Raw genomic sequence first — 14,771 nt, forward strand, 5'->3', positions numbered from 1 at the left:
TGTAGGGTACAGCAAGCTCATGACCCCGTCACACTGCCTGCCTGCCTGGCTGACTGCCTGGCTGCCTGGCTGGATGTCCTTGTCGTCCACTCCTCTAATGGCAGCCTCCTCCTCTGTCTGCTTGCTCCGTCTCGCCACAGGAGACGTAGTATATACCCTCCAATTGTTTTTTGCTATTCTCTTAGTTAATACTACATATATGTTTAAAAGACCACAGCTTCAGTATCCCAATGTCTTGCTTTGTGAAGATGAGAATTATTCACATGGTAATAGCAGAAGTTACAATGTAATATTTGCACTTGTAAACGATTTTGATTCATAGTAAATGCAAAAATTATGCATGTGTCTATCTACTTTAGCAATCTAGATCTAATCTTTTTTAGAATTTCTCCATTATCCATAGTTTCTTTAGAATACACGTATACCATTATGTATGATATATATATGCCAATGCTCTACAACGCAAAAAACAAAAATAACAGTTATATTTATTGTGTAGTGTGATAGCTTCTTTTTTCAATAAATTTTAATCAATAAGGCTCAACAGAAACATGAACTGAACATGTTAAGGCATTCAAACAGTGCCCATCCCTATGAAGATTACAGTCTTTGTAATTCTATTAGAATGTTGTTATTTTACTCAAGTTTGCACCGATACCATGTCCACCATTATAATATCAAGAAACAGATTAGATACTTACTCCTGCATTACTCGGGCCTGAAGTCCTACAACCGCCTTCAACAAGCACATCAATCTCTGTCATCGGCGATCTCCTGCCATTGCTCTGGGTTTTCCACATGTTGTTCAACATCTCGGATAATATTATTAGTCCATCTGTATATCGCTGTCTTCCTAGCGGTCTCTTTCCTTCAACTGAAAAACAGATTAGATAACCCAAATAATGTCTGCTTCATCTGCGGTGATTTGACATTCAAATTGTTAGAACGGTATATTACAACCTCCGAGCAAAAAGAAATATATGAACATTATTTTGGTTGTAAAGTGACCAGGATGAAAGGCCAGCCCCTGCATCTATTGCGTGTCAGGGTTCCCACAGCATAGGCAAACGGTTCCCGCCATACGCCTATTGTCATTTCTATGGCTGGAAGAGAACCCAAAGATATCTGTTGCTTCTGCATAGAAAGATAAATTGTATAACATCAAAATCCAATTATACCGCTATATATCCTTATAATTATACTATCCACTATAAGACAAGTAAGCAACTATCAGCACAAGAGCCTCCAAGAAACGTGAAACTGGGAGACGACAATTCTGTTGATGAAATAGTAGACCAAGTAAAAGACAATATAGACAGAAAACTTAAGACAAAATGTTCTCCAGGTGAACAACATTTGTTGAGTCAGTATCTTAATGGTTTCGTCTGACTTTTGAATTTATCTAAGATAAAAACGAAGCATTTGTGTTCTGGGTTGAAGGGATGGAATTGTCTCTAGGTAGAAGCGAAAGTTTATTTTACTGTGATCTCCATAACGTTTTATATTACATAGATGGGTGCCGCTTTATTTATTGACTCACCAGAAGTGAGTTTGAGAGCGGTTCTACTCCACGATGGAAGTAGTCGTCACACCGTTTCTCTGGCTCACGTAACTTACATAAAAGAATTGTATGACAACATGAATTTCCCCATGTCAGGAAAGTATAGGGACTTTAATTGGAATGTATGTAGTAACCTAAATGTTGTGCTACTTTTGCTCGGAATGCTATCTGATTACAGAAAAAATTCTTCTGTGAGTGGGACACAAGGAACAAGAAGAAGAATTAAGTAAAGAAAATGTAGCTAACACGAAGATCAATTACGCCGGGGAAAAAGAATGTCATCAAATTTCATCTTGTTGAAACTTGAGAAAATTCATCTGCATCATTTGCACTTACGCTCGGGCTGAAGGAGAATGTCTTCACAGGTATAAATAGAAATGGTCATGTTTAAGAAACAAATTCCTCAGAATCACTGATACAAAAATGAACTAAAATATTTTTTAGAATATTTTATCAGAACTGACTCGCGATGAATAGTTTGAAGAGCTAATTAGTGAAAAATATATATGGCTGATATCTAAGAGAATTAGCAAATATTGTCTTGGAGAGTTCAAATCTATGTAATTACCAATTACAACTACTGTGCTGTTCTAAAAGATCTACTGACGATATATAAAATTCACTTCTCGTAGGACATACACACACCCTTCGCACAATCAAAAACACGCCCACAAGCACAAACTCATGTAACCTACATAATTTTTCTTCTAATGAAATTCACTTAATTTCTAACTTCCTCATGTCTCCTACCACATGCCTCAAGAGCCGCGAACTAAAAATTAATCAATCCACTTAAAAACGTGCTCAGTGTCAATAGCCCCCTTTTATACACGTCTGTCCTTTCTTTTCCCTGCAAACTTTTCTTCCTCTCCGTCCGTAGGTATACGCTATTTGGACCCCGACTTTGGATAGAGAATTAGTTAACAACTTTGTCTCAGTCGCGTGTGCTACCACGGGATATTTTCAATCTATTCATGATCTTTGGTATCCCATAATCCTCTCGTGTGTATTTCTTCTGCCAATTGGGAAGAAACACGACCTCCCCAGATTACACACGAGAAATCGTGTATAACCAGGTGAATATTACCGGACAAGATTCACTGTTATACGAGGGAAGTGAAATCCTCGTGATAAAAGTCCGATGTGCTTCTCCGTCGCTCAGGGCACTCCGTCACTCAGGTCACTCTGTCACTCAGGTCATTCCGTCACTCAGGACGTAGTAATGCTTTATTTTATTACTCAAATAATGTTTTTTTTAAGTATTTTGGAGCATTAATGGTGATAATAGTAATTTATTTTGCCGTGTTTAGCATCGGCGAGGTGGAGTAATAATTCGAATCGCTGCAGCCCGTAACTAATTTTGAAAATAATATATGATGAAGTCCGCCATCATTGTTTACGTAACATGACCTCATCGACAGATTATCCCTAGTGACATATCCCCAGTGACGGAGGTAGCACTTCAAGTACGTTAGAAGCATGTCCACATGCAATAACACATGATTTTTATTTTAATGAAATTTATTTCATTTCTAACTTTCTCTCAGATTGTATCTCATCGTCTCAGTTTACCTCTCACTAATATAGACGTGTTGAATTATATTCAATAATTAAAGGTGAAAAAATTATTTCTATTGAATTAGAACCCACACTGTATAGCTTAATCAATCGAGAACCAATGTTAAAATAAAATGGTCTATCATAAGTACACCGTTTTCTTTGAAATCTTTAGAAGAAAATCTACAAAGAAACGACAGTTCACTTGCCGCCTTCTAAGTGACACTTTAACACAAGCCATGACGATGCGTGCTTGATATTATATATTGATATTGTCATCTCCTTCCACCGCTTCTAAAATAATGTTTAGTGTTAATTGCATGCAATCTTCAGCTTTCGGCTAGCGACATCTATGGAACAGATAACCAGGTCTGCATGTTCTTTGTTTTGAGGATTTCGCTGCTGTGTATTGATAAGGATACGAACATATCCTGCATTTGTGCACCATAAGATTCTAAAAGATAGCTGAATGCATGGCGTTCTGCGTCTAGATGTTATGAATAAATTTATATCAAGCTTATTTCAATGTCACAATGAGAATAACAAGTTATTTGTCAAGCTAAAGGACTTAAGAAAACCAGACTCAAATGTCTTTTTATCAACATTACGAGTAGAGACTTAGGAAGTGCAAGTTTGGAAGTAATTAAAGCAGAAATGTCTCGCAATATGAACTGTAAACTGGACAGTAAGGACACGCATCCTTCCCTCGGCAATTTTCAGAGGTGAGTGACGCGCTGCAACACTCGGAGTAATGAGTGTAAACACTCGACGCTTTAATCAATACTGCCAACTGCCTCATGCAGTGCCGCACGAGGTTTAGTGTGGACTAGGCTTTAGTCATGCCTCGTTTACTTGATTATGATGTCTTGACAATATTCATTGCCTTATATCACATCGTTCACAAACTTCAGTCTTGTATTATAGCTCCTCTCAAATAGAAATGTTTTTTACATTTTTTAGTTAGATATATATATATTTTAAGTTCACTGGGAATTTGGGGTCACAGTTTTCAAACATTCCGTCTCCTATCAATTTGTTGGAGCATGATTCAGACATTCAGCATTTATATGATGCATGCCTAACTCGAATATCGGTCGGGATTTCAAATTAATTCAATGTCTTTCAAATATTTAAGTTTATTGGTAACCAAAGCAGGGACATTAAATAATGAGTTATTCTGTCAATTTGACTTTCTTTTTCTAAGTTTAGCAGCTTTATTTTGTATTAATTTATAGACTTCTTAATGTGCTATTCGGTAGTGTGTTCGTTGTTAGTCTAATTTTGAGATTATATGATTAAGCATGTTGTGTTTTATTTAGATATACCCTTGTATATTTGATATCTCTTTTAATGTAATTTTGCTTTTTATTGTATTGTTTATCTATAATTGATTTATGAATTGTTATATCTTTCTCATTTAAGTTACTGGATTCACTTCTTTGGCACATATTTCCATTTATTTACATTACCCAAGAATCTCTGCAAGTTTTATGTCGTCACTGTTTTAGAAACCACTGAAATCCCTATGGTCGAAGTCAATCAGCATTATTTTATGTGTGAAGATTAATCTCCACTCAAAAAAAATATATATAATCACTTTAGTTTCTACTATCCACGCGTCGTGTTATCCTTTTTGAATCCCTCCTTTACTACCTGCACGATTCCACCTCTTCTTTGGGACATTACCACCAAGATTAAAAGCGTTGATTTTTGTTGACAAAATACACGCCAACGCTACTCCTTACGTTACATGATCAAATCCCCATGCAGCCACCCTTCCCATTACAGCCCTTGACAGATTAGGTTGAATTGCTTTAGCCATTACTACTATGAGTGTCCCTTTTTCTCCTTGTGGGTGGGATCTACATAAGGAAAGCGTGTGTCGCATTTCCGGATGGACGGGATATCCGACGGAACCTGACGAATGCATGTTCCCGAGGAACGGACAAATTGCGACGTACGGCTGTGGCGACAGGAGGCATAGCAAGCCAGCAATAATCCTGGTGAGAAACATACCAAGTCTTGGTTTTGAAACGAAGAATCAGTAACTCACCGACTGTGACCTAACAAGCGTCTGGCATGGTATGGTATGGTATGGTATGGTATGGTATGGTATGGTATGGTACAGTATGGTATGGTATGGTATGGTATGGTATGGTATGGTATGGTATGGTATGGTATGGTATGGTATGGTATGGTATGGTATGGTATGGTATGGTATGGTATGGTACAGTATGGTATGGTATGGTATGGTATGGTATGGTATGGTATGGTATGGTATGGTATGGTATGGTATGGTATGGTATGGTATGGTATGGTATGGTATGGTATGGTACAGTATGGTATGGTATAGTATTTTCATGAAAGTGGCAGTTGCCGACAAGACTGACGAGTTAAACACCATATGAGAACGGAGCCTTTATAAAGGCTCCGTCCTCATATGGTGTTTAACTCGTCATGGTATAGTATGGTATGGTATAGTATGGTATGGTATGGTATGGTATGGTATGGTATGGTATGGTATGGTATGGTATGGTATGGTATGGTATGGTATGGTATGGTAGGGTATGGTATGGTATGGTATCAGGCGATGACTGACCCTCACGGTGCTGTTGCTGATCTGATACAAAGTCAGTCAAGGCAGCGATAGCCCATACTTTCCCGAAGACACTTGGTCTCAAAGACGCCGAGGCGCCTTTTCAAGTCAGCATTTAACGTCCGTGCCTCACAGCTGAAGATCAAAAAGGGACTTTGTTTGGACTTGAGTTCTTCTGCATAAATAATGTTTATGCAAGAGACAACGCCATGTACTCTGGCCGAGTGAGATATCAACACCATCGGCCATGCCAAACCTCCCAAGGACATCGTGGTATGACTTACCGTTATTATGCACTCTATCGTGGTATCTAAAGTTTTTTAATACATCAGTGTCCTCACCATATGCATGGACAAAAGCAGGAAACTTGGAATCTCTGTGCAATGAGTCGAGAGCTGTAATCAGAACCTCCAACGAATTTACAAGAAATACGGCATCATAGCTAACGGCAAGATCGGTGACCTTAGTGTTGCCACCGGATCCTCCACAACGATAATTATTGGCTACTCTGTTCAATACCAAGTCTAAGCAAATTCTGAATAGCGTCGTGCCAAAGACGCACTCTTCCCTCACTTCTGAATTAGCAGGAAAGAAGATGGGCACGCCTCCTTCACATTTCACAGCACTCTGTCCAAGAAAACATGTACATATATGCATACATATGTATGTACTTAAATATATATATATATATATATATATATATATATTAACATATACATATATTAATATATACATATAGGAACATCAAAATCTATCATCCAAGGGGTCTTGTCGAGGAGTAGAGAAAACACTGAACTTAAAAGATGTAGGCTTTATTTCCCGACGATTCGATCACCGTCCAGGAATCGTCTTTTGGGACTACACTGGGTAATATGGCAAGATGTGAAATATACATACATATATATATATATGTATGTATGTATGTATGTATGTATGTACGTATGTATGTATGTATGTATGTTTACAACACACACACACACACACATATATATATATATATATATAAGTCTATATATAAACTCCCAATGAGCTAGTAGCAGAGGTTAGACAAAAGTATTACTGCTGTGCTCTTCATGTCCAAATATATGGAGTTTAAGTCTACACTCCTGTTTATGTCTTCTTCCTTAGTTGCTTAAGCCTCCAGTATAAGTCTTCCATTTCTATATCGTTCTTGTATTAAAAAAATAAGTATATAAGAAATAATTTTTCCCTATTCCAATCGATGCTGGAATTTAGTCCATAATGTTTGAGCAGACATAGACATATATATATATATATATATATATATATATATATATACACACGCACATATATATATATATATATATATATATATATATATATATATATATTCATTTATTTATTTATGTCTCGACAGGGAAACCATAATACATAATACAGAAATCGTCGCAGAGGAGAAGGATCTCCAACGTCTGACCATCTTGGAGGCTGTAATTATAAAAGATTTACAACCCATTATAAATGTACAAATGAATGATTACTCCCTCCTCCCCAGCATGAAACCTACACGTAGGAGACATTTCTTCACAAAAATAAAGCCGCCGGATCGGAGAACACAGACAACCCACAGAGGTTCAAAACAGGCACACCGCTAAGGACAAAATCTCATGCCTTAGACGATCGGCTAGGCTGAGGAATCAACCAAATAGCGCCAGCCAAGCAGAGGAGAGTCATTAGCGGTCCCTCCAAGTTTTGTCTTTATTCATTATTATACTCACCATTGACATACTTCCCTTCATTCCAACTGAAGATGCAGAACGATCTGCGAAACGTCTTGGGTCTATTCTACTGTGTTTTGTTTATTTTCATTTATTTTGTGTACAACATAGACTTCTGTGTTGATATAAGTTCCCAATGTCAATTGGAAATTTGCTTCTTCCCCTCTCTTTTCCTCAGAAATCTACTTTCCGAAAGCTAGAAAGCTTACGAAAGAAATTCATTTCTAATGACTTTGCTGTCGTTTTCAACAGATTATGCTTGAAAGAGAATCTCCTGCCACGCTTCACGAATATATATATATATATATATATATATATATATAATATATATATATATGTATGTATGTATATATATAATATATATATATATATATGTATGTATATATATATATACACATATATATATACATATATATATATACATACATATATATATATACATATATCTATATATATATATATATATATATATATTCTTATGAAAAAACACCACTAACCCAACAGACTTCCCTGCAAGTCTACAGTTCCTCCCAGACTTATAACAACCCTATCTTGAAAAAATTACATTAATCTTGTTTTTTCTTTCTTTCTCGACTCGTGCATGCTGAAACCACTCGACAACCAGTCCAAGTCCTTCCACTAATCACTCACTTGCTGTAACTTCGACAGACTTTGAATTTTTCCGAAGCTGAAGAAGTCTTTGATGGTAAGAGACTGTTCTGAGAGTTTCCTGCAGAGGTAAGCCGATTCACTTGTTATTCCATCGAAGACTTTAACGACTGAGAAGCTTCCAAGGTCATGAGAGTGGTGGCCCTTACATTCGAAGGACTAAGCAAAGTTTAGTAGCTATCAATTTTTCTACAACTGTGTGTCGCGTGCAAAATCTGGGATAACCCTAAAAACTAATATACAACTCTTGCACGAGAAGTTACTCCCAGTGTTCAGCAATAAAACCATAATACTTATCGATTAGGCTAGGGAGTCTTTCTAACAGACTAGGGTATCATTGTTTTATCCATACACATATGAACTCCATTGAGAAGAGTTCAACAAACCGCTCTCCACAAACTTATGCATCAATTTGGTCTTCTACATTGTCTTTCAATGTGTCTGACAAAACCGGAAGCTCCGTTGTAGTACTCGTGGTCGAATTCCCCTTATTTTTCCTGTTTATGTTCCTCCTGTTGCCGTTCTTTCGGTCTCCGCTGACCCGTCTCCTGTTTCCTTGTCCTCCTCCGCCACTGCTCCGCGCTTCCCCGTTCTGAGTTCTTCGTCGGGACCCGCTTCTTCCTTGGCTCCTCCCGCTGCTGCGTTCCCCCCCACTGCCTGGTTTGCCTTCGTTCGTTTTCTTTTGTGTGACGTCAGGGATCGGTTTCTTCCCAGCGTCGGAGAAGCAGCGCTGCAAACGGCGCTCCATCCGACCGCCTGGTTTGAACATGCGGAGGATGGCTGATCTACTGATGCGCCGTTTCTGCACACTGCGAAGGCCTACCAGATCGATTTCGTACTCCAAGGGGCTGTAAAGGAGGAAAGCAAAGGTCACAGACCATCACCAATGCCGTAAATAAATTATTGCATGCAGTATATATATATATAAAAAAACATTGACTTATATACGTCATGAGCGAGACAAACTGTTGTTCCAATATACGAGTATGTATCTAATAAAATATAACATCAATAAAGAAGAAATATTACTCACCAATGAACAGTAAACTGTGCCATTTTACTTTTTTAATACAAAAATATCCTCAAAGGGGATAGAAATTCGTGAGATAAGTTTCTGACAAAGTTTTCTTTATATTCTTTTTTCTCAGTTTCATTTTCTCTAACCTATCATACCTTCAGACTATGTGCATATATCCTGGGCGTCTTCCTCCCATATCCATACCCTGTTAAACTAAAAAAAAAATGTTAATCGCCCCGACACCCTGAAAAAACCCAAAACACTAAACGAGTGACCCTTTGCTGTGTTGTGACCTTAGTGTGAACTCTTCCTTTCATCTATAGCTGATAAGGGGGCGGCAGCACTGAGATGAAGGAAATATCCTGGTGGAAGCCAAGATATTATGAAAGGTGCCAAATGGCAAGGAAGAGGGGAGTGAGTTGCTTCGCACTCTCTTCGAACTATCGAGTCTCCTATGATATGAGTTCGACTGTTCGCCCACCCACCCCCCTCCCACCGTGCTGAAGGCCTTCTGGGTTAACCTTTGTGAAATCCCCCTACCCCTTAACCGCTCTTAATCCCTCCTCCCATACAAATAATTGTGCACTGTGGAAGACCGAAAAACATGAGTGACGGATAGACAAAGGTGTGTGTGTGTGTGTGTGTGTGTGTGTGTGTGTGTGTGTGTGTGTGTGTGTGTGTGTGTGTGTGTGTGTGTGTGTGTGTGTGTGTGTGTGTGTGTGTGTGTGTGTGTGTGTGTGTGTGTGTGTGTGTGTGTGTGTGTGTGCGTTTGTGTGTGTTAGTGTGTGTGTTTGTGTGTGCGTGTGTGTGTGTGTGTGTGTGTGTGTGTGTGTGTGTGTGTGTGTGTGTGTGTGTGTGTGTGTGTGTGTGTGTGTGTGTGTGTGTGTGTGTGTGTGCGCGCGCGCTTAATTATGGCCACAACGAAGAGAAGCTTTGAGAATCCAGGCTCAAATCTGCGGTATTACCATCATCGTTAACATAAGTTGAACAAAATAGATTGGGCTTAGCCAGAACAAAATACTTAAATTTTAGACTCAGAGGGAAATAGACAAAAACTGGATTGCCAACAGAGTGGTTAACGAATTAAATAGACCTAGTAACCATGTAGTGAGCTCTGAAGTAATTGGTTGCTTTAAGAAAGGATATCTTTATGGATAGGGGTGAAAGGTGGTAAGGAACATGGAACTATCTAGTGTAGGCCATATGGTCTCTTGTAGTGTTCTCCATTCTCATGTTCTTACGTGTGACAACTTCGTCAGAGTCGTTCGTTTGTGTTTGTTTATTTATTTATCTATTCATTTATTTGTTTATTTTATGATGACTTCGGGACCTTTGTAACGCTAAGAAGAAAAATTTACTTTATCCACTGGTGGCCACGAAGATCAGGAACCGTTCCCAAATCTAGTCACCTTTTTGGTCACGTGACCTAATGATGTCACCACTCTTGCGACCTGAGTCGCCCCTTGAACGGTAGGCGACCAAGCGCAAAGTAACTTCAAATTCCTAGAATCTATCATGGCAAAAAGAATAACTATGATTTGCGTACTATTATAAAAAATGTCGAAATGTTTTAGTCCACAAAAGTGTATTGTTACATAACTACATAACTTTACGTACACTGTAGATATGTATGTATATATATATATATATATATATATATATATATATATGTGTGTGTGTGTGTGTGTGTGTGTGTGTGTGTGTGTGTGTGTGTGTGTGTGTGTGTGTGTGTGTGTGTGTGTGTGTGTGTGTGTGTGTGTGTGTGTGTGTGTGTGTGTGTGTACATATATATGTGTATATATATGTATATATATATATATATATATATATATATATTTATATATATACATACTGTTTTCTTTTAGATTTACCATTGTAATAGGTAAAAAAAAAAGTGTGGTTGTACAAACCATTCTGAATAGAAACACTGGGAAATACCACTGGATTTTCCTGGATGTATCATATTCTCTCACAAATATTACTTAAGGTTCTAGTCTCTTTGGTAGCTGTTTAAAGCAGCATTTGACTATAAAAGAAAGATAAGAGCTGTAATTTTCGGTTCGTGAAGTACATGGAATATACCCAGTATATGTAATAACTTTGCTGGAAGTTTCTAAACTTTATTTGGTCACGTTCAGACAAACCAAAGCAAGTGTCCACAACTTAGCATAGGAAATAACGGGGGCACATGAACTGTCTTCACAAAAAAAATGGGGGTGAAAAAGGGGAAGACAAATAAACAATATGTCGTAAACGATCGTGTCGCTACCTAGTAGCGGAGTACCCTAAGAGGTCACGGTTCATTCGAGGTCATCCGAGAGCGAAGGTAGTCCCCGGCCCAGGGACGAACATGACCCTGCGCACGAGTGACTTCATCCGGAGGTGGACGAAGGATCGGTTGGAGAAGAGTCGGTCGATCACGGCGAACTGAATGTCTTTGTACAGGTCGCGGTAGTACGGGTGTGCCACAACGACCAGGTCTTGGAACCGAGGTCTGGAAAGCAAAAGAGCAGTCGCTGGCGTCTGTGTCATGGTTGTCAGGAACTCAGTTTAAGTCAAATTAGTCTCAGTCACTATGGTGTTTAGTCAAGCGCACATACACACACAAACACTCGCGCGCGCGCGTGCGCGACGCTCAAATCGACCTACATCCAGGGTAGTAGCTGCTGTCGATCACGATTCCAACAAGTGATCCAAGTTCGTGGTGGATCACACACAAAAACACACACAAATGCACACACGCACACACACACACTCATGTCAGAGAAAAAAATACATGCATTACATAATCAGACCAAAATGGGAGCGTCTAGAACCGCATCATCCGAAAGGTCAAAAGAAAACGAGAGCAACCCAGGTAAGTGTTCAGAGTCAGAAGGATGATAACACTCAAGTATACTGAAAGATCAGGAGCAAACTAAGAGTGAAGTTCCACGGTCACTCGCCCTGATTCATGGAAAGATGTGATCGTGATTTGAAGCACCACCCCTTTCTGGACGGCACGTCTGTGAACCCTGGATGTCATATATGTCGGGACAAGTGTCTTATCGTCCAAAAAAGGGTGTTTTATTTTTTTAGTAGTTTCTTATATCTTATTCATTAATATGTGAATCTTGGGATTTAGGTTCGTTTCACACGTATTGACTTTTCATCGTGCGCCGTGCATGACACGACGTCGTGCTCTCAAATAGCCATGGGTGTCCATGGACGCTTTCACATGTGGCCGTGGAGTGTGAAGAGAGCACGACGTCGTGTCGTGGACGACGCATGGCGAAAAGTCGATAGGAGTGAAACGAATTTTAGACAAAATAGTGACCACTTAGATTCTTGAACAGCGAGATCAGAGATCTAGTATGTAACAAGAGGCGTGCACCCAACAGGAAAGAATAAAATTATAAAATGAAAATGAAAATGGAGTAGACTAAAGACGTGTCATTCATTTTCATTCCCCGAGGAAAGCGTCGACAAGAAACGTGAAGCAAAATCGCCATATTGTTCGTCTGCTGGTCCGATACCACGTGGGAGAATGATCAAAGCCAAGATAGTCGATAGATATATTTATTCAGACGTTCTACATCCTCCAGGATGAACCCGCATCCTCTAAGAGATTTCATGCAACGAATGTAAAAGTTACATCCAAGTCTTTTTCTTCTAAATGAAAGGAATGTTAAACGTGCAAAGAGGCTTAACATAATCACCGTAGATTAAGCCACATGGAGTGAGCGAAAATGAGATCCAGTGTCATCCGTGTTTACAGGAAACTTCACCAGCAGTACCACAGTAAACAATGTACGAGCATAGATGCATGGCGAATTAAAGTATGATTCAGGTACATTTATGAAAATAAGATTTGATCTACCATAGGATAATTTCCGCGCTTAAAAAAGAAAGTGCTTTAAGAACAAGCCCAAAGCATATAGAGGCGAGATTTTGAGTCTTTGAGCCTCCGGGGGGGGCCCTCATCATAATTAAATAAAAATAAACTTTAAAAATACATAACTGACCTTAAAGATTAAAAAGATAAAAAAAAAATCCCAGGCACTTAGCCTAAAAAGTTACCTGGGCTGCCATTGATAGCAGATTCAAATAAACTTCAAAATTATCAACAAGAATCTTCACTTAAACTAAAATTTTACCAAGAACTGAAAAAAACTTTGGACCTTAAATCTACAAGCGCTGCCATCGAAGGCAGATTCAAATAAACTCAAAAAACAATCAACAAAAATCTTAACCTAAGCCAAAATTTTCTCAAGAACTGGAGAGGGTTTTAGACCTTAAAACTATTTAGGCTGCCATCGAAGGCAGATTCAAATAAACTCGAAAAATTATCAACAAGAACCCAAGCCAAACTGTTCTCAAGAACTGGCGACGTTGTGTCATGGAGTCATCGTCTTTTTTTTCAGCTTTACGTCAAGCTACGCGCGACACATTACTGTGCCTGGGTGGATTACGCAATCCTTATTTCCTTCTCTATCTATCCTAGTTGCATAATAGCTGTGCGAGCAGATCTGGCTACATTAGCGATCGCAGCCAGAGCGGATGGTACCGCTGCAGCGGATCCTATGCGCCCTGTGGCTACCGATCGGTTGTTGTCCTCGAAGAGATATTTGAGCACCGAGTAGTAGCTGGAGTCGGCGCCGAACTGCGGGATGATCTTATCGTAGGAGGCGATCTCGAAGGAGTCTCGCATCAGGAGGGACATGAAGGAGGCGTTGGAAAACAGGTGTCGAACTACCAGTTCGGTCGTTGTCTGCTGAGCCAAAGTTCTGTTGCCGTAGTAGGGCATGTAGTCAAACAGCGGGCTGCGGAATCCCCAATAGGAAAATATGAGCACACAAGGGTTCATCCAGAGCACAGGACACCAAGATTATCCACAACAACAGCTGACAATTCTATAGCAATCGTTTTTCCGCAAGTGAAATTTTCTGACTGTGTCAGTGAATAGTTGATTCAATTTTCATCTGATTTCTTTGACAATAATGTATTCCATTAATGACTAATCACATTTAAACAGTTCAGAATATAATTGCTTTCAGGTCAGAGAAGGTGCTTTAGGAGAAATATTCGGCACATCAAGAAGGGGAGATTGTGCTGTGGTCAAGAAGGATGTAGTCGGGAAATGATGAGTCAGCATGAAGAAAAAAAACAGACTGAGGATCTGCCATCTGAGAGAGCCTTTTGATCAACTTTGGAGTGAGAGTCGGCGAGGAGAGGCAGGAAGATAAATGCGAATAGCCTGTGCCTTCACATACCTGATGATTTGAAAGTCTGACATTTCTGCACCATAACGATTGATATTGGTCAGCGTGTCGAACTGGATAGCTTGAAGTCCCGTTCGGACTCTGGTGATCCCTGGGTTGGCGCGATAGTCAATGATTATATCGAGAGGTCCAGTAAGCCAGTGAGCACGGACCTGCGAGCGAAGAAGAGGCGTTAGGTGCTTTCCACCTGCATCTTAGCGTTTCCTTGGCAATGCACCTAGGAATAGGTTCCTGAGAGAATGCAGATTTGCTGCTACCTGTATGGGAAGAAATTCATTAGACAACAACTGGTGGTTCGAAATTCAAACACCACGATCACCATTCCCCATCCCTCTTGCCAGGAGAACGCTTTCGAACCACCAGGAGCACT

The 14,771-nt window shown here is 39.5% G+C and overlaps 1 protein-coding gene across 2 annotated transcripts in view; it reads right to left on the reverse strand.

Annotated features, from left to right (window-relative positions):
- Nucleotides 1-7,911: 7,911 nt before the first annotated feature.
- Nucleotides 7,912-14,771, reverse strand: part of LOC143040638 (uncharacterized) — a 63,854-nt gene continuing 56,994 nt past the window's right edge. The window contains exons 8-9 of one of the 2 annotated variants that reach the window (XM_076211856.1): nt 14,393-14,553; nt 12,685-13,942 (exon numbers count right to left, since the gene is read on the reverse strand). In XM_076211856.1, coding sequence (XP_076067971.1) covers nt 13,615-13,942; nt 14,393-14,553 — 489 coding nt within the window. In that variant the 3' untranslated portion in view covers nt 12,685-13,614. Of the gene's footprint in view, nt 8,971-12,684; nt 13,943-14,392; nt 14,554-14,771 lie in introns of those variants that run through there. The other variant, XM_076211847.1, reaches the window with a different exon arrangement.

This window comes from Oratosquilla oratoria, chromosome 2 (genome assembly GCF_046742065.1).
Source record: "Oratosquilla oratoria isolate Oo_2021 chromosome 2, ASM4674206v1, whole genome shotgun sequence".
Classification (NCBI taxonomy): domain Eukaryota; kingdom Metazoa; phylum Arthropoda; class Malacostraca; order Stomatopoda; family Squillidae; genus Oratosquilla; species Oratosquilla oratoria.